At 40.1% G+C, this 21,323-nt stretch overlaps 2 protein-coding genes across 13 annotated transcripts in view; one reads left to right on the forward strand and one right to left on the reverse strand.

Annotated features, from left to right (window-relative positions):
• SCGN (secretagogin, EF-hand calcium binding protein) overlaps positions 1 to 5,961 on the reverse strand; it is a 52,392-nt gene extending 46,431 nt beyond the window's left edge. For 4 of the 5 annotated variants that reach the window (XM_059880447.1, XM_010818499.4, XM_010818501.4 and 1 more), the window contains exons 1-2: positions 5,610 to 5,961; positions 4,692 to 4,762 (exon numbers count right to left, since the gene is read on the reverse strand). In XM_059880447.1, the coding sequence (XP_059736430.1) occupies positions 4,692 to 4,762; positions 5,610 to 5,691 (153 nt within the window). In that variant the 5' untranslated portion in view covers positions 5,692 to 5,961. 5 annotated transcript variants of the gene reach the window in all.
• The window catches only part of SLC17A1 (solute carrier family 17 member 1), a 240,792-nt gene that overhangs the window by 209,711 nt on the left and 9,758 nt on the right, over positions 1 to 21,323 (forward strand). For all 8 annotated transcript variants that reach the window (XR_009492642.1, XR_009492638.1, XR_009492641.1 and 5 more), the window contains one exon: positions 14,113 to 14,210. The gene's annotated coding sequence lies outside the window, so the exon portion shown is untranslated. The remainder of the gene's footprint in view (positions 1 to 14,112; positions 14,211 to 21,323) is intronic.

The following is a 21,323-nucleotide window of genomic DNA, read 5'->3' on the forward strand; positions in this document are numbered from 1 at the left end:
TCAGGAAGCAACAGTTAGAACTGGACATGGAACAACAGACTGGTTCCAAATAGGAAAAGGAGTGCGTCAACGCTGTATATTGTCACCCTGCTTATTTAACTTCTATGCAGAGTACATCATGAGAAATGCTGGACTGGAAGAAGCACAAGCTGGAATCAAGATTGCTGGGAGAAATATCAATAACCTCAGATATGCAGATGACACCACCCTTATGGCAGAAAGTGAAGAGGAGCTCAAAAGCCTCTTGATGAAAGTGACAGAGGAGAGTGAAAAAGTTGGCTTAAAGCTCAACATTCAGAAAACTAAGATCCTGGCAACTGGTCCTATCACTTCATGGGAAATAGATGGGGATTGCATGGGGCTGCAGATGGTGATTGCAGCCATGAAATTAAAAGACACTCCTTGGAAGGAAAGTTATGACCAGCCTAGATAGCATATTAAAAAGCAGAGACATTACTTTGCCAACAAAGATCCGTCTAGTCAAGGCTATGGTTTTTCCAGTGATCATGTGTGGATGTGAGAGTTGGACTGTGAAGAAAGCTGAGGGCTGAAGAATTGATGCTTTTGAACTGTGGTGTTGGAGAAGACTCTCGAGAGTCCCTTGGACTGCAAGGAGGTCCAACCAGTCCATCCTAAAGGAGGTCAGTCCTGGGTGTTCTTTGGAAGGACTGATGCTGAAGCTGAAACTCCAATACTTTGACCACCTCATGAGAAGAGTTGACTCATTGGAAAAGACCCTGATGCTGGGAAGGATTGGGAGCAGGAGGAGAAGGGGACGACAGAGGATGAGATGGCTGGCTGGCATCACCGACTCGATAAACATGAGTTTGAGTGAACTCTGGGAGATGGTGATGGACAGGGAGGCCTGGCGTGCTGCGATTCATGGGGTCACAAAGAGTCGGACACTACTGAGCAACTGAACTGAACTGTTATTACTGTGGAAAGGAGGGACATCTCAAGCGGGATTGCCCTCAGGCATCTAATCCACCCCCAGCTCCTGGTCTGCAAAGGACCATACTGGAGAAGGGATTGCCCTCCAAGGTGTAGGCCCCAGGTATTAACAACTGCGGAGGGCCCATCAGTCTATTTCTTTTGGACACTGGGGCAACTTTTTCTGTGCTCACTGAAGCCCCTAGCCCACTTTCCTCCTGATCCACTACCGAAATGGGGCTGTCTGGATAAGCCAAACATCATTATGTCAGTCATCCTTTAAGCGGCAACTGGGACTGTGCTGTTTTCTCATGGGTTTCTGTTCATACTCGAGTCTCCCTCACTCCTTCTGGGGAGGGATATACTGAGCAAGGTCCAGGCCTCTGTTTTCATGAATATGGAGCCTGCTCTTTCTCTCCCAGTAATTGAACAAAATGTTAATCCTAGAGTGTGGTCTGATGGAAAAACCATGGGTCGAGCACAGAATGCTGTTCCTGTCATTATCAAGCTCAATGACCCTCACCTATTCTCACATCAAAAGCAGTATTCACTAAAGCCCAAGGTTAATGAATGGGCAAAACCTTACTGTACTGACTTCTCATGATATAAGTGGGATCTTAAACTCTAAAGTTCAGAGTGACAATGGCTCTGTCTTTAAAGCTGCTGTAACTCAAGGGGTGTCAAAAGCTCTAGAAGTAGAATATCACACTGTTCCTGGAGACTCCAATCTTGAGAAAAAGTTTGAAAAAGCTAATGACATTATTAAAAGACATCCGTGTAAGCTAAGTCAGGAAACACAAGACAGTTGGCTTAAAGTTTTAGCCATGGCTTTAATGAGGGCTTGAACTGCCCCTAAGAAGAAGGGACTGTCTCTATGACAGACTGTTTTTGTGCACATATATTGTCATAGATCCTGAAGCTTAAAATTAACTATGTGACTCAGCTTTTAGCTTTTCAACAGACATTATTGGGAGGTTAATTCCTGACCCAGCCTTTGAGTCAAACAAGCTGCTGTTTGAGCCAGGAAACGAGATGGGCCTGAGAGTCTATGTGGGCTTGCTTCTGCTGACTCCAAAAGTCAAGAGTCTGCCGTTTAACCCTTAAGACAATGCCTTCCTGTCCTGGGCTCATTCCTTTGAAGCATTCCACAATCAGCATAATTGCTGGGTCTGCGGAGCACTCCCCTCCTCAATTGAAGACTTCCCTTGGTGGGTTTCTCCGCTTCGAGGAAAGGACTTTCTTCAACTCTGTGATGACATCTAACAATTCTAAGATGGACTGGTATGACATATTGTACCTTAACTATGGACAAAACGTGACTTTTTATTTTGTTTAGGTTTTAACTTGGTTTAACGGCTATTTTGCCTTACATCTGTAACTGTAAAACTGAGTTTGTTTTTAACCATCTGAAAGCTTTTAAGTTACAAATGGTTGTCCAAGCTCCTGTGAGTGCCATAACCTCCTCCAACTATTACTTGGGGCCCCTCGATCAAAGACCCTCAATATGAGGATTAGGAAAAAATGTTGCCTCAACATTTTAGGGACCACACCCCTCAACCGCAGGAAGAAGTTATGGAACAGAAATACCCCTTTCCCGTGGCAACATATTTCTCCTAAAAGAAAAAGGGGGAATGAGAGAGTCAATTCCTAGGCAGATTGATAAGAAGCCAGGGGTCCCCGAGGAGGAGAAAGGGGTCTGGGGCTCTTAAAGTGGAGATAGGGGTCTGGAATTCTCAAGAAGGAGAAAAGGACAAAAGTTCTTCTCTACATTTCTTTGTCTTAGTCAGTATAACAATGGATCTTGCTCGAGGACTTGTTTCTCCTTAACAAGAACCTTCTGACTAATCCTGTCATGTTAAAAGGTATATTATGGGAGTGGGTCTGATAAGATCTTTCTATTGTTAATTCTAATCTTGTTAATTTAAGATGTGTGTTGTGTGAGTGGGTCTGAAAAAAGTATATAAGGCCTTGATAAGACTAGCTGGCTGGGGAGCATTACCCCTTCTGATGTCTATGTCAGAAGCTTTCTCTGTCCCTTTGTTTACTTTGATAAAACTCTGCTACACACACACACACACACACACACAAGGTGTGACTTGTTTTCTCCAAGTCTCTGGGTTTCTTTTTTTTTTTTTCACCATCCAGTTTATTCTAAGACTTTGAATGGTTTTGCCTTCATCTTTTTGTTTTCCTCAAATACTCCTGTCATGTTTGACAAAATGGTATCAGACTCGTGGGTTCTGGAATGCCACGAACCTTTGCATTTATAGTAGTATGTATAGTCGCTCAGTTGTGTCCAACTCTTCCAACCATGGACCGCAGCCTGCCAGGCTCCTCTGCCTATGGGATTTTCCAGGCAAGAATAGTGGAGTGGGTTGCCATTGCCTTCTCCAGGGGATCTTCCCAGACCAGGGATTGAAACTGGGTGTCCTGCCTTGCAGGCAGATTCTTTACCATCTGAGCTAGCAGAAAGTGGGAGCAAAGCAGAAATGAGAGAGGCAGAGAAATAAGGGAAGGAAAGAGAAAAGAGAAAATTATATTGATAAAAGAAGGACAAAGTGACATGACAGTAAAGAGAGAAGAAAAAAGAGGGCGAGAAAGGCACCATGAGAGCTTGAGAAATGACTGAAGATAGAAGGATAAATAAAGAGACAGAGACCAATGGAGAGACATGTGAGAAATAAAGACCAGAGAAGTGAGAGAGATGAGAGACAGAAATCACAGAAAGGCAAGAGATGATGGAAGATGATAGCTATGAAACACAAAATAAGAAACAGAAATGGACAGAAAAATGAGAGAACCTGAGATGAAGGACTGAAAATGAGACAGCATAAGAGCTCTGTGTGTCTGTTGGAGGCAGATGGCAGCCTTGTTTATCTTGAGCTGACTGCCCTCCCTCCAACTCAGAAACGCCATCTCCAAGCTGCTTGTTCCCCTCACTGGGCTCCGACATGAAAGTGTCGTGCACTCCAGTACTCTTCCATGTAAACAATTATATCTGAAGATAAGCTATTACCACAATTCATTTTAAATGCTACTGTTTCCAGAGCTACTCCCATTACCATGCATCCCCCGATGGAATCTTTATCAGGTTCCCCCAACCCCATGCTGGCACGTCTTTTTGTGTGTTTCTCCTCTGCTTTGGTAGAGGGCTCATCAAAAGTTAATCTGCCTCGCTCAAGGCCAGATTTACCATCAGGGAAGGATACAGATGCTGGATAGATTGGTTCACATTTATATTTGGGCTCTGAGTATGTTTATTATTTTCTGGTTTACCATTTCATAAGTTTGTAAACTTTTCTAACAATGAATAATAGAAAAAATTATTCTAAATGATTTATTTGTGGTTTGCTGTCCAAGTAATATCCAATGCACTTAAACACTCAGCACCTTAACACTCTCAACATCTTTTCCAACCTTTTTGAACAAAGTGAGTTACCTTATCTCTAGATTTAAACCCATTAGCAGAGATATAACCAAGGAGACATTCAAAACAGACCTGTTTTAATTTACAGTTGAAATAGTGGATGACAGATGTCACAGTAAAAGTCAGTGGCCAGCACATCTAATGCTGCAGTTGAACCTCTTATAAAACCTACCTAAATCCCTCTATGTTGCTAGGAGAGGGAGAAAAATTGCATGCAAGGAAGAAAAGAGGTCAGATGGGATTAATACGTATTGTACAAATCAACATACGACTTGGATGCTTTTTGTAACTCACTGAGAGACAAATTAATGCTTAGTGGCACAAATATACTTACATCAACACCCAGTTTTGTCAACATGTGGTAAAAGAAAGCATCAAGCTCCTTCTCTTCTATGTAACCTTTTTCTAAATGCAAAAAGATGTACATAAATAATAGTCACTTACATATAATAACGTGGCATTTAGTAATTAACATTTAATATCTAAATTTGTTTTCAATCTCAAATTTATAAAATCCCCATGGATTTATTTTTTACAACTTTAAGTGGCAACATCTACTCTAGAAGACATGGATTTGAATAGCAAATAACACAGTCAAGAGTAAATGCTTTGTGCTGGGGCTCATATAAATATTTGGGAAAGGAGAGCTATTCATGAATTTTAATCCACAAATAAACATGAGTTTTAGAATAAACTCTAACCCAAGGTTTTTGCAGTTTTCAAAAAGTTTAAGAGATGTGTTGAATGTTAGTTTTCAGGGTTAAAACACATGCTTTAGATATTTTCATGTTTATTAATGACGGCAAAGCAAATGTTAAGTTCTTTTCGAATAGATTTTTGGTGGAGTGGGGGTAGTGTCTTTTTGAAATTAGATTTTTTAAAAATTCACCCTCTAAGAGACAAGAGGTTACCCAGATAGTCACTGCGTGAAAATGAGCAGATTGGAGTAAAAACAAGCCAGAACTGACTTCAGATACCCGGGTGTCAGTCCCCAAGCCTCTAATATATACAATGATATCTATATCACCACACACACAGAGAGACTGGGAAAGAGTGGTGGGATTCAAGTCTCTCCTCCCACCCTGAACTTTCACAAGATAATCTAGATGTACAACTGCAGTATACCAAATGTCTGTTAGGTATATTGCATTAACCGCGCTGGAAGACAACTTTTCCTGCAGGGAAGATGTACGGGGAAGGAGGAACTCTAGGTCCCTTCATCAAGACTAAACAGTTGGCTTGTTTTACTCACCCTCCACGTCAAAGCGCTGCCAGACCTGCCAGAAGCCAGCGGCGTCCAAGCTCCCCTGAGTAGGTTCACGGGCGCTGTCCATGGTACTGACAACGAAGCGCGGGCACCGGCTGGAAAGGGACCCCTAGAGAACTTTGATCAAGACTCCTTTACTGTATCGTCTGACACCCTCGCTTGTTTCTTTCGCTCTCTGATTTGCTTTGAGCACCTGTCTGAGGGGCGGGCACGAGGGTAGCTGGCAGGGTGGCTGCTGGCGCCTTGGCGACACTGTGCAGTCCCCAAGCCCCCACCGCAGACACCGCTCAGGGAAACCAGCTGCTTAGAACCCGCACTAGCAGACACCGCTCAGGGAAACCAGTTGCTTAGAACCCGCCCTGTTCCTAGTGCGTTGCCCCGCCCCACGTGCTGTCTGTCCTGGGCAAATCCGCCCGGGAGCTCTTGTCTGCTGTAGCGCTATGGGGAAGTCAGGGAGAAAGCTGTTTCTGGCTGTCCATGGTTCACTCCCTTTAACTTGTGTGTCACACTCAGAGAAAGCATCCCCCTTAAGTTTCACTACCTTCCAAACGTGTGTCTCAAGGGGTTTTCTAGAGAGAGCCCCCCATTTAAAGAGTTGGTGTTTGGACCTGATGATTTAGAAATGCAGTGTGGGGGTGAGGTGGAGAGAGGGGTGATAGTGATGGTGGTGATAGATTACCAGTAAGCAAGGAGACTGTCGAAAGGCAATTACTGAGGTCTGATTGTATAGGACATGCACATTGCAGAGATAAAATGCACTATAAAGACTTGGATCTAAATAAAGATTCTGCAAGGAACTGTGGTCTAAATAAGGATATTAGGATGTTGAGTGAAGTTCATACTATGCAGTGCTCTTCCAGGAAAAGATTTTCTAGGGGGAGACATGGTGGCCAACTGCAGAGTTCTGGGGTAGAAGTTTAGATGATTGTGTCTGGCTCCCCAGGGCCACACTGAGACCAAAGGACAAAAGCCATTTCAAGGAGCACAGAGATCTAATGATCAGAATTGTTCAAAACTTGACTGGATGCTTTGTGAAATAGTAAACTGAGTGACACTGCTGGCTTTGGGCCATAGGCTTAGAACTTTTTGTTGAGAAATCTTTAGACTGAGCCTGTGTAATAAAGTTAGAATAAATATAGATCTTTATGGCATTCTAACTCTGATATTAACATTCAGTTTTATTTTTTAAAAGCATGTGTGCATAAGCCACCTAAACTAGTATATTTTTTTTAAAAGAATATGACACTCCTGATCAGACAGTTCCAGGTTAGGACCCCAGCTCCAGCTCTTATTAGCTTTGTGACCTGCACCAAAGGATTTCATCTCTCTAAGCTTCGGTTTTCTCATCTATAAAATGAGGATTTAATAGCTTCAGAAGGTTTCTGTGAGAACTGCAGACACTTATTCAGTTCAGTCAGTTCAGCTGTTCAGTCATGTCCAACTCTTTGTGACCCCTTGGACTGCAGCATGCCAGGCTTCCCTGTCCATCATTCCAACTCCCCGAGCTTGCTCAGAGCTTGCCATCGAGTCAGTGATGCCATCCAACCATCTCATCCTCTGTTGTCCCCTTCTCCTCCTGCCTTCAATTTTTCCCAGCATCAGGGTCTTTTCCAAGGAGTCAGTTCTTTGCATCAGGTGGCCAAAGTATTGAAGTTTCAGCTTCAGCATCAGTCCTTCAAGTGAGTATTCAGGACTGATTTCCTTTAGGATTGACTGGTTTGATCTCCTTGCAGTCCAAGGGACTCTCAAGAGTCTTCTCTAGCACTACAGTTCAAAAGCATCAATTCTTTGGTGCTCAGCTTTCCTTATAGTCCAATTCTCACATCCATACATGACCATTGGAAAAAACAGCTTTGACCAAACAGACCTTTATCAGCAAAGTAATGTCCCTGCTTTTTAATATGCTGCCTAGGTTGGTCATAGCTTTTCTTCCAAGGAGCAAGCATCTTTTAATTTCATGGCTACAGTCACCATCTGCAGTGATTTGGGAGCCCAAAATAAAGTCTCTCACTGTTTCCATAGTTTCCCCATCTATTTGCCATAAAGTGATGGGACCAGATGCCACGATCTTAGTTTTTTGAATTTTGAATTTTAAGCCAACTTTTCACTCTCCTCTTTCACTTTTATCAAGAGGTTCTTTAGTTCTTCGCTCTCTGCCATAAGGGTGATGTTATCTGCATATCTGAGGTTATTGATATTCCTCCTGGCAATCTTGATTCCAGCTTGTGCTTCATCCAGCCTGGCATTTCACATGATGTACTCTGCATATAAGTTAAATAAATAGGTTGACAATATATAGCCTTGACATACTCCTTTCCCAGTTTGGATCCAGTCTGTTGTTCCATGTCCAGTTCTAACTGTTGCTTCTTGACCCGCATACAGATTTCTCAAGAGGCAAGTCATGTGGTCTGGTATTCCCATCTCTTTAAGATTTTTCCAGTTTGTTGTGATCCACACAGTCAAAGACTTTGGGGTAGTCAGTAAAGCAGAAGTAGATGTTTTTCTGGAACTCTCTTGCTTTTTTGATGATCCAGCAAATGCTGGCAATTTGATCTCTGGTTCTTCTGCCTTTTCTAAATCCAGCTTGAACATCTGGAAGTTCACGGTTCACATACCACTGCAGCCTGGCTTGGAGAATTTTGAGCATGAGTGCAATTGTATGGTAGTTTGAACATTCCTTGACATTGCCTTTCTTTAGAATTGGAATGAAAACTGATCTTTTCCATTCCTGTGGCCACTGCTGAGTTTTCCAAATTTGCTGGCATATTGAGTGCAGCACTTTCACAGCATCATCTTTTAGGATTTGAAATAGCGCAACTGGAAGACACTTACAGAGACACTTATAGTCCATGGAATTCTCCAGGCCAGAATACTGGAGTAGGTAGCCTTTCCCTTCTCTAGAGGATCTTCCCAACCCAAGGATCAAACCCAGGTCTCCCACATTACAGGTGGATTCTTTAGCAGCTGTGCCACCAGGGAAGCCCAGGAATACTGGAGTGGGTAGCCTACCCCTTCTCCTGCAGATCTTCCCAACCCAGTAATTGAACCAGGGTCTACTGCATTGCATGTGGATTCTTTACCAACCGAGCTATGAGGGAAGCCCTAACAATACACAATAAATTGTAATTGCTATGGTCTTATAGAGTACAAGGTGATATATATATATATATATATATATATATATATATTTTTTTTTTTTTTTTTTTTTTTTCCCTTAATGGCTCAGAAAAAATAAGGCATGTCTGAGAAACTGTTACAGCCAAGAGAAGTCTAAGAAGACATGATAATTAAATGTAGCATTGTATCCTGGGTAGGATCCTGGAATAGAAAAGGCATTAGGCAAAAAATAAGAAAATTTGAATAAATATGGATGTTAATAATAATGATAAATTATTTAGAAGCAAACAGGTCTGAGTTTAGGGCCAGTTTTGCCTCTTACTAGCTGTGATGTTAGTCAAATTACTCGAAAGAAGCCTCACTTTTCAACCTGCAGAATAGAGATAATAGTAGGACTTGTTTTGTATTACTGTCATAAAGTTTAAATTAAAAAATACATATGCACCTCTTAGTATGGAAAACAGAGTACACATTCAGCGTGGGTTAGATACTAAAATGATGACTCTTCCCTGCACACACATGTGGAAGATGGTGATGTAAACTTCAGGATTTTTGAGGAGTGTAGTTTAGGCTAAAGGAGGAAAAACAATATCATCACTCTTGGGGAAAGTGTTAGATACCAAAATTGGAGAGCAAGGCAGGAGGATAGATTAAGGGAGTTAGTGTCATATATCTTCCTATCATGTGTGGTCCTGGGAAACTACTGGATATAGTGTCAAACATCAGTCAGGAAATACAAGCATGGACTCACCAGGTTTGTGACTGATCTTGGTTTCTGGTAAATAGGAAAAAAGGGAAAACAAGGCAAATGTCAGATGTGATAATCAAGGTCTAATATAGTGGATGGTTAAATAAATGATGGTGAATCACAACGATAGGCTTTGTTGCATACACAGAAAACTTGAAGCTCAACACACAAAAAAATGCTTAGAACATAGGTTTAAGATTAAAAAGTTACAAAAACGCACATATTTCATGACCCAAACCTTTAAAATAAGTATGTTTCTACACACAGAAAAAAAAATGGAAGAATGTACACTAATAATGTAAATGTTTTTCTCTAGATTGAGGAAGATTTTAATTTTGTTATTTGTAATTCTACTTTAAAACTTTCTACAGAAGCATGTAATTCAAACACAGTTTTTGAAAGTTGTAAAAGTGATATCTAGAGAAAGAAGTATAACTACAAGGTCTGCTGTTCTTGGAACTGAAGAACAAAGGGAACTCAGACCAATTTCCAGGAGCCTGGCATGTGGAGCTCTCTGGGGAGTTGTAATTTCCATTTAGTGACTTATTTTCATTTTCTTTGTATCCAGATAGCAGCCATGGCAGTGATACTTTGCATTCTCTCAAGTAAAGATTTCCTTCTGGGAAAATTCCAGATCTTGACAGGGAAGAGAGTCATTAGGAAGGTATCTAAAGATCCTGGATCAGCAGAAGTCACTTTTAAGAGTTTCTCACTGAAAATGTTCTGCCTGGGACTGGAGTGATGGGAATGGAGGTGAACCAACCAAAGGTGATTTACCTGAGTCCCTGACTGTCCAACCAGAGAACTCAGGGTACCAATACAAAACAGCTAGAATTAACTCGAGATATAAATTATGCAACTTATAGATTAATTTAGCCCTTTACACAGAGATTCTGATTTAAATGGTCTGCATCAAGGACTCTGCATTGATACTTTATAAAAACTCCCCTAGAGATTAGAATTGCTAACTAGCCTTTTGTCTCTAAGTTTCCTGCTGCTTATATTTTGGTCATTTTATTCTTTAGATATGGCTTCTCTGAAGGACAATCTGGAAAAGGGAAAGACTTCTAAGGAATTAGTAATTTTTTTTATTTTTATTAATACTCTGTCTCTTGAAAAAAAAAAAAAAATGCCTGTGTCACTTTGGTAAGTTTTAACAACTGATGGCTGAAACAAAGGACTGCAGTGAGTTGTTTTTCTTTTTTACCCCTGCTGATTTCATTTTCTCCTGCAATCATTTCCTGCTTTTCTCATTAGCATAGCTAATTGATGGTTAGTTGCACAAGAAACATCAGTGGTTTCTAATTTGAAACAATTATTTAACCCTGATGCATGCATTAAACTTTGAGTTAGAATATCTGAATCTTTCTACAAACTCAAAATGAACTTTCTAGTGGGAAATATGAACAATGCCTTCTTTGATATTGTCTTCCAATAGTTATTAAACATTCAAATATGGGAGACATCTCACAGACTGCATAGTAGACCTTAGAATTCAAAGAGATTGCCTTGGTTTGATGCTACATCAGCTCTAAAGGACAAAAAAGTCAACTAGAAGAAACCTGACAGCAAGAAAATGCCGGAAATAAGAGTTACTGCTTTTTAAAGATATATACCTTTTATGGTTTCTTTTTAATTACAGGAATAATACAGAGTCTAATTATAAAGATAAAATAAAAATTCCCCCATAATTTCACCACCCAGAGATATCTAAGAATAAGATATTAGTGTATATCCTTCCAATCTTTTTTTTAATGTGTACAAAAATCGGAGTACATTGCTCTGTAATTTGCTTGTTTCACTATTATGAATGCCTCTCCATGTCATTAAGCTTTCTTGAATGACATCATTTTAAGGGTGTTGTTGAAATTAATTAGTATCATTTCAGGGGGGGTGCTCTGAAGAGCTCTCATACCATAGTCCTTTATGTCTCAGTGCAGAGAAGAGTTCAGCAAGGGCAAAAGAGTAGATAAGAAGTGATTTATTAGACTAGGACGCTTATGAGACTAACAAGTGGGAGAGAAACAGTGCTCTGAGAACTTAGTGGACCACAGTTTTATAATCAAAGGAAAAGTTGGGAGGAGGAGAAAGACCTTTGTTTTTCTTTCCATCAGCTCCTCCTCCAGGTTGAGCAGGGGCGTCTTCTTGCCGCTGGGTGGTCAAGCTGGTCCACAAGTGATTGTTTTTTATGTGTTCAGAGAACATTTAGGGATCATTAACTTACTGAGCTCACTGGGCAGGATGTGGGACTCATGACACCATTGTTTTATTTTGGGGCATGTCCTGTGCTACTGTTGCCTGGATTGGTTGCTAAGCAAGCCTGCTTTCTCAAGTAATCATTAACTTACATGAGTCTCCATTATTTTTCTTACAATCCCCTATTGGGATTAACTACTTAATCACCTATTTTGTCCTTTCATTCTGTCCGTATCTGTATTGCCATTGCTAACAGTGACTAAATATTTCTGTATTGCACCATATAATACTGCATTTTCTTAATGTGTTGTATGTCACTAAATTATAGGAGACTTTGTAAAATAAAGCCAGCTCTTCAAAATCTCCAAATCTGTTAAAATAAACTGAGACTACAGTATTTTCTGCTTATTCAGAGTATCATATTACAAATTAAATAGTACAAAAACATAGTGCAGCTCTTTAATATTTTTTGTTTCTCAGTTCTTCCCCCTCTAGTTTATATTCCTAAATACTATGGAGGTTTTATATCATTCAGTATCATGTCTGATGCTTAGTACCTACTGAATCAGTGATAGCTGTAGCTAAGTCCAGGTGATCACACAGAGTAGACTATATTTCCCAAATGGCTTGTAAATTTCATTCACAAGACATTGCTGTTTTAATAAGCATTTTCCCCTAATTTGATTATATGGATACTTATTAATTTGCAGCTTTCTTTTTAATTTAATCATGTCAAAGCTGTAAATGTCCCTCTAAGTACTGCTTTAGGTTTCTGTCTAATAATACCTTTTTTTCTGATATCCGCTATCATATCCTTTGACACATGCATTAAAATGTTTCCTAAATTCTAGATACATGTGGTTTTATCTTTTCAGTACAGATTTTTAATCTAATTGCCTTGTAGATGGATAATGGGGTCTATAATGTCCATCTTTTACTATTTGCTGAGGTTTGCTTTATGGTCCTTTGTAAAGTAATTTTCATAAATTATCCAGGTATACTTTTAAAAAAGTAAATTTTTCAATTTTGGGTGAGGTGTTCTATGTACGTTCGTTAAATTAAATATGATAATTATGCTGTTCAGATTCACTTATATTTACTGATTTTTTTGCCTCCTTCATTTAAAAATTATGAAGATGGATGTTAAAATTCTGATGATGAATTTGTTCTTTCTATAGTTATTTCCTTTTTTGTTTTATTTTGTTTTATGTATTTTGAGAATGTCCCTATGTGAATATTGGTTTATAATTATTATTACTTCTTGGTGAATTGATCCTTTTACTATGTAATGACTTCTCTCTCTCTTTTTTTTTTTTTGCTTTTTTAAAATCTATTTTATCTAATACTAATACAGGCACATCAGCATTTTGTTGCTAGTATTTGCTTGAAGTAGCTCTCTCCTTCCATTTAGTTTCATCACCTTGTGTGTTCTTGATGTATCTATAGAATATTCAGCTATTTTCATTTATTATAATTATTGACATATTTGGATTTATTTTATTTTTCCTGACTTCTGTATGCTTATCTTTCATTCTTCTCTACTTTTAAGTTGATAATTTTTTTTCCCCACTTCATTCACTTTTACCCATTTATTCATGTGGAAGTTATACATTCCTTTTCTGTCTTAGTTCTTTTTTATCATAGATATTAATATAACAACATGCATACTTATTAAGATAAAAATTAATAAATTACAGTCCTCCCAAACAACACAAAAGCTTTAGAACATTTTAGAATTCTTCATCCCATTCCAACTTACATGCCATTCTTATTACATATTTTAAGTGTATTTTTAATCCACAGAATTTTTTTTTTCCTAGCCAAAATTTGTGTAGATTTTCTTATATGCTTGTCGTTGTTTTTGCTTGTTTAATACTTCTTGTATTTCACAATTTCCATCTAGGATTAATTTTATTCTTCCTAGAGTACATCTTTTAATAACACTTTTTTTGAAGTCTGTTGGTATGGTGAGACATACCATATGGTGAGACAAACTCACCATTTGTCTGAAAGTGTGGGTCACTCAGCATATATTATCTACATTATTAAAAACAGGAATCATTAAGAAGTTCTTAATGCCAAGATTCTTTACAAGAATTCCATTTTTCTCCAAATAAATGCTAAATTAAAAAGTGTGAAACTTTGTTTTTTAAATCTCAGTGCTTACAGTGGTGAAAAGCTTTGATGTAGCTGCTTCTTTCCTTCTTTCTTCCCTCCTTTTTCTTTTTTTTTTTTTTTTTTTCAATTTTATAAAATTCTTCTACCCAGTGGTATTTTTTTTTGACAGTACAGAGTAGAAGCCTGAAACTAAAACAAAAGTAAAGGAGAAGAGAAAATTTTAAAGTGTGTTTGTCACACATACTTATAAAAGCATGAATAATGATGTATGCATAACAGTCTCTCATCTTTGTTATCCTTGAATTTCAGAGCTATTATTACAGGATAAAACATTCCTGCAAAGCTTTGAAGACTTGAATAAAACCAGCTGGTGGATTAAGATGCCAGAAGGAATAAGTAGTTACCAGGTAATCTGGGCTTTTAATAATGGTATCTTGATTGCTGCTATTAACAGAGCCCCCACTAGGAAAAAGTGACGTCAGTGTGCTCCACACAGTTAGGTCCTCTGAATGGCTAACGATGGGAAGGGCTGGACTGAAAGCAACTCTCATGATGACTTCAAATGATCCACCTAAGACTTCCACTGGTAGATGGGGAAAGTGATTTTAATAGCATCTAATTCAGTGTTTTCTAGACTTTGCCTAAGCATAGTGTTGGCTTAGGAGTGCTCATTAAATATAAAGATTCCTGACCTGTATCCAGACTTGATAGATTAAAATCCCTAGAACAAGAGCCTGGAATCTGTATTTTCAAAACTACTCAGCAGAGTCTAATCATCCAGAAAATTTGGAAAACACGGATTGAGAAAAATGAGACCCAGAGAGATGGGATGCCTAAGATTGCCCAGGATTGCTGACTTGTGTCCTTTTCTTTATGTCCACAGAAGGTTAGGGAGAGGGAAAATAACTGACATATGTCATCTGCCTCCAGTTTCCCAGGCCCAACACTGTACACATGTTGGCACTTGGGCAAGTTAAGAGACCAACCAAGGACTATGCAATAAAGATTCTACATCCTGAAGGATCTCTTTTATAATTACAGTTAACACATGACTCTGGTTTTCAATTCCTTGGGTAAAGGATGAAGATCACAGGGCCTCACTCGGTTGGTTTGTTTTCTTCAAGTGTCTTTCTCATTCCAGCTGGGGCCTCTTGGACATAAAGTCCTCTCCAACCTGTGATGCTTCTGGGTGCACATCAACGTGCCTGCCAAGGCTTATACTCAGGGAAAATGGGGATATCCATTTAGAGAAAGGTAAATGGCTTTAGAGGCTTCCCGAGTATCACTAGTGGTAAGGAACCTGCCTGCCAGTGCAGGAGACATAAGAGACGTGGGTTTGATCCCTGGGTCAGGAAGATCCCCTGGATGAGGGCACAGCAACCCACTCCGGTATTCTTGCCTGGGAAATCCTGTGGACAGAGAAGCCAGACGGTCTAAGTCCAGGGGTCACAAAAGAGTTGGACATGACTTATTGACTAAAACAACAACAAAGTGGCTTTAGAGCACAGGATTGAGGGTGAGTGTGTATTGTCCATGTCCAGAACCAGCACTAAGTACACAGCAGGGCCCAAGAAGTTCTTCTAAGGAAAGGAAGGGCTGAAGGAGCTCTTCTAAGGAAAGGAAGAATTTTGTCCATACACAGGAAGACTAGCCTTCTAAACTAATGTACTTAATTTAAGCTGGTATCTTCCCATGAATGAATGCATTTGGGGGGAAAATATCAAGAAAACAAGTCTATTGTCAGGGAAAGTTTAATATTTTCCTGGAAACCTACCCAAAACTCCATGGGAGAGTCAGATTTAATAAGCCCCTCAAATAAACAAAACAGGGATTCATTTGTTTTTTTATGGGGTATCTGCCTCTAAGTTGAACAGATTGTACTTCATGAGATGATAAGCACTGCTGAGAAGCTTGCCTTTTTAGGAAGCTCAGAGATACATCAATATTTACCTGGAGAGATTTCAGTTGCTTTACTGACATCACTTGGACTGATAATATCCTTGATACAAAGCAAAGCTGGATACAAAATATTTCTATGATAGCTCTAAAAGAAATGGCAGTGTGATCAATGAAAAAAATCTTTATTTCAAGCATAATAAATGTATTTAGTGTCTAAAACCCTAGCTCCGAGGGGCTTCTCTCCAGATAGACAGGAGGAACTAAAACTTAGATATAAAATACAGTGTGCTTTTAGAGGAAAGTCCTGTTTCTAGCTTCCTGCCTTGTTGGTTTTAGGGATTCATTAAGTAATACTCCCCCTTTCCCCCTCCCAATTGAAAAGTAAGATGCAGTTAGGCAAGTGAAGATAAAAATACCAGCCTTATTATTGATAAAAGCTAGAATGGAGGATGTGGCTAAGATGTGAGCACAACAGACTTCCTAATATTTTCCAGTTTCCAAATGAAAGGTACTTACCTGCTGCAGGAAGAACTGGACAGTCACAGGCTTCCCCATCATAAGTAGAATCTGCCCTACTGAGCTTATCATGCAGTAGGAAAGCGTACAGAGTGTATCCCTCTTTGGGTAGGCAGAGCTGAAGCATTAGTATGCTCAGCCCCTGTCATGGACAGAATTGTGAACCACCTCCCCGCCCCCCCCACCCCCCCACTCCCCCACCCAAAATGTCATATGTTGAAGTTTTAGCCCCTAATGTTACATAGTCAGAGATACAACCTTTCAGGAGGTAATTAAGGTTAAATGAGATCATAAGGGTGGGGCCCTAATCCCATAGGATCAGTGTCCTTAAGAAGAGGAAGAGAGATTAGTATACAAAGAGGAGAGAGGGAAGGCGTTGTCGGGGCACAGTGAGAAGGCAGCCATATCTACAAGCCAGGAAGAGAGCCCTCACCAGAAACAAACCCTGATGGTTGACTTAGACTTGTAGCCTCCAGAAATGTGAGAAAATGTGTTGTTTAAATCACCCAATCTGTGATACTTTGTTATGGCAGCCTGAGTAGACTAATACAGCCTCTTCCCTAAATTCAACAATTGGTGAAGTCACTAAATTCTTCATTGGGCAGGTGAGAGGAAATACATGTGCTTCTGGAGAGAAATTGGAATTATTTCTTTCATGTCTCTCCTTCTAGGGCATAGAAATATATTTTTTCTGGAGTGGAAATCACTTCTGCTCTGTGGACATGTGCAGAGATGAGAGCAAGCATTCCTCCTTCACATGCCCACCTTAGGAATCTCCCTCTAGTTGTCCCCAGTAGGTGCTTTGACCAGCCTCTAATCAAAATTCCAAGGAACAAACTCCCACCACCTGAGGCAACCACTTACTCCACATCTGGAGAGCCCTGACTCTGGGAAATTGACCTGAGTCAAGTCAGCCCCCTGCTCCCTCCACACAGAGCCCTGAGCCACTCCCATCAAGCCACACCCAATATACCAAGGACAGTAGAAACCTGTCCTACATGGCATATTTCCAGATATTTAAGGACAGCTGTCTCTTAGCTCCTTACTCTTTTTCTTTTTCTAGATTAAATATACACAAATCTAGGTTATATACATACAATCTATATGAATTGTCATATACACAAATCTAGGTTATATATATAACAAATATATACAAATCTAGGTTAAATACACACACACAAAAAACGGGACCAAGTGGTCCCCAGGCCACTCTGCTGAGTTTCTGGTGCTCAGGACTCTGCCAGGGGCTTGGGCTCATTTCTCCAGTTGTCTGACTGGACAAGATCTTTCCGTGACTCTATCATTACAGCGCCATTGAGACCAGAATCGGGTGCCACTGCAGCCATGGATGGACTTCCATGCTCTGAACTTAGGGCCAGACATTGGTGCCTGACTAAGGGCTCATGGACCCGATAGCCAGGCTTCTTAGGGAAGTAAATACTTGCTCTGTTGCTCACCTCTTAGTGAAAGTTCTGCCATATTATTATTAATAGTTTTTACAGAACTTGTAGTTGGTTATAACCCGTGATCTCTAACTGGGGGTGATTTAATTCTTTTTCATGGGTGATCTGGGTTCACAGAGCTTTTAAAAATGGCCAACTTATTCCTGTGCAGGTGGTTTAATTGCTAAGTCATGTCCAACTCTTGCAATGCCATGGACTGTTGCCTGCCAGGTTCCTCTGTCCATGGGATTTTCCAGGTAGGAATACTGGAATGGTTTGCCATTTCCTTCTCTAGGGGATCTTCCCGAACAAGGGTTTCCTGTGCTGCAGGCAGATTCTTTACTGACTGAGTTACAGGGAAGCTCCTAGCTTGTACATAAGGAATATTTGTTCTATTGAGAGCCCTCAAAGCCCTAGGAACTCACCTTTGTTCAAGAAGACAATTTTGCTCAATTCTTTAAATATTTGTTGCCTGCCCAATGAATGCCTAGTACTGAGCAAGATTAGCAGGGCAGTCCAGGACAGTGGCTGGCAGCAGATAATCAGTACCAAATTGAAAACAGATGACTTGAGGTTTGTGGCCCAGGAGTTTGGGTCTTAAGGAGGAGTAACCAAGAGAAGCAGATAATAGTGTATGTGATTTACACATTGGTGAATTCTCTGCAAAAGTATTCGTTCTTTTAACTTAGTAGCATATTTAGTCATTGATTATTTTTTGCCTACATGTAATATAAGTGAAGTTTCAAATACCAAAGTACAAAATCCAAGTTAATTACTTAAAATGATAAACCTTTCTGATACAAAACAGCAGTCATTGAAACTTTTTTATTATTTATTTTTTATTTTAATTGGAGGCTAATTACTTTACAATATTGTATTGGTTTTGCCATACATCAACATGAATCCACCATGGGTGTACACATGTTCCCTATCCTGAACCCCTCTCCCACCTCCCTCCCGTACTATCCCTCTGGGTCATCCCAGTGCACCAGCCCCAAGCATCCTGTATCCTCCATCGAACCTGGACTGGCGATTCATTTCTTATATAATATTATACATGTTTCAGTGCCATTCTCCCAAATCATCCCCCACCCCCCGCTCTCTGCATATATATGGAATTTAGAAAGATGGAAACTTTTTTTTTTTTTAATGGGCTAACTTAGAACTCATTTTCAACTCTGTTGCTTATTGCCAGGTATTTCCCTACTCAGCATTGCGTATGTCATGCTCTGTGTTCCATCTAGGGCTCCCTTCCAGAGTAACATTCTTTCCAAATTCCGTCCGGCCAAAGTTTGCCTGGTATCCACCTTGGAGCTCACCCAAAGACACTTAGCAGTGGAGGTAAAGCTCATTTTTCATCTGATCTGTGACTTCTCCATGGTGGTATTTTTAGTTCTCTGTTGTTAGGTAATGTACCACTTCAAAACTTACAGCATCAGTCATTTACTATAATTCTGCTATTTGGCCTTAGATTTATCAAAAGAGGCTTATTGCCACTCTTGGTGAGATCACCCTGATTGGACCAAAAAAGTCCAAAGAATGGCCTTCCTCATGTGGTTGGTAGTTGGTATTGCCTTCAGCCAGGAGCTCAGCTGGGGCTGTTTACAGAGATGCCTCAGTTCTCTACATGGCTCACTTGGGCTTCTCCTAGCATGGTACCTGGGTTCCAAAACGGATCATCCTAAGAGAAAAATACAGCAGCTACAAATCCCTAAAGGTCCAGCTTCAGGAGTTATGTAACATCACTGTTGCCATATGCTATCTGTCAAAACAGGGTGCAAGGTTGGCCCAGACTATGTCTTTCAAAGGGAGGCATTGTAAAAATTTGCAGCCGCCTTTATCCTCTACACCAGTCTTTTTTGTTTGTTTTTAAAGATTTTATTTATTTATTGGCTGCACTGGGTTTGCTGCTGCGTGTGGGTTTTCTCTAGTTGCAGCAAGCAGAGGCTGCTCTTCATTGCAGTGCACAGGCTTCTCATTGCGGTGGCTTCTCTTATTGTGGAACGTGGACTTTAGGGTGTACAGGCTTCAGGAGTTGTGGCCCGTGGGCTCAGTAGGTGCGACTCATAAAGTGCTTGCTCAGTGGTTGTGGCATAGGCACTTAGCTGCTCCCTGGCATGTGGGATCTTCCCAGAGCAAGGATCAAACCCATGTACCCTACATTGGCAGACAGATTCTTAACCACTTGACCACCAGGGAAGCCCTACAATGATTTTGCTGACTTTGAAAAAAATGCCTGTTCTTTAAATTTCTATTTTTGTCCTGTGGATTCTTTTTTTAATATGTGCACATTTTTGACATCCTTAAGTCCCCTTCAGATTGCTTATAGTCACTAGTGGTGAGTTTCCTTGTTGCTTTATAATTTTTGCCTATGAGCTCATCTTGATAGGAGTCCCATGCAAGCCCCTTATTTATGGAGGCTGTCTTACATACTGGATAACCTGCCAGTCCAACAAGGAAGTGCTTTTCTTATACACGTACACAGCAAGGTAGACCCCTTTCTGGTTCCTGGGTTTTGGGTGTTCGGTGTGGTTAATATAAGAGGGTGGGCTTCCCACATCAGCTCAGTTCCTTATCTTAGTCTGAAGTTCTGGTAATGATCTTTTCCCAATAATAACAAAATCTCTATTTTACAACCTGACTTCTGCCAGCCATTTGCAGCTTCTTTTCAGATTTAAAATCATACCTGAAAACTATAGCAATTAATTTAAAAAGTCAACAATGATTTCTTCTTTAGGATGAGAAAGCCAGTAACACTATTCAGTTAAATAAATAATGATGTAGCCAATGTCTGTGATATAAGTGGCAAACAATTTTGTTTGCCACTTTTATTTTTTTTACTTTCCTCACAGTCATTTTTGACACAGATTTTTTTATGCTATTAAGAATTGGAATTATTAGATTTTTCTCTTTTGTCTTCTGGTTTGGTGAGAAAGGAAGGTTTTGGCTCAGATGGTAAAGACTCTGCCTGCAATGCAGGAGACCCAGGTTCAATCCGTGGGTCAGGAAGATCCCCTGGAGAAGAGAATGGCTGCACACTCCAGTATTCTTGCCTGGAACATCCCATGGACAGAGGAGCCTGATGGGCTACAGTCGGTGGGGTTGCAAAGTCAGACATGACTGAGCGACTAACACTTTCACGAGCTATTGGATCACCTTCCCATTTATTGACTCTACATAATTTTGTGATTTTATTACTTCTTCAAAGTAATATGGTTGTTTCTATTACATGACATATGATTATTAGCATAACTGATGCCATCTTGGGCCTGTACAGTTCCTCCAGTCCTTCTGCTGACCCTACCATAGACTGTATTGTGCAATGAATCAATTTTCTGTTGTCAGGGGCTTTGTAGCTAATAGATATTGTTTAATAATCATCAGGACCAGGTGGCCTGTATGCTCTGCTAGTCCACAATGATGAAGACCTTCACTGATGTATTCCTGGCCTCCATGGGACTGTTTACCGCTTCATAAACCTGGACTTTGGGAATGCACTTTCTGTTTCCAAGCAACTGTAAAGGTGTCCCACTGATTCTCAAGGGAGTCAGCAATGGTTTCAGAGAGCTAACTGGTCCATACTTACTGTAGTCACATGCCAGCCCCTAAGCTGACTTAGGACTCATTTTGTTGAAAGGAACAACCACAGTCAAGCTAGTTTAG

The sequence above is a fragment of the Bos taurus genome, chromosome 23 (genome assembly GCF_002263795.3).
Source record: "Bos taurus isolate L1 Dominette 01449 registration number 42190680 breed Hereford chromosome 23, ARS-UCD2.0, whole genome shotgun sequence".
Classification (NCBI taxonomy): Eukaryota; Metazoa; Chordata; class Mammalia; order Artiodactyla; family Bovidae; genus Bos; species Bos taurus.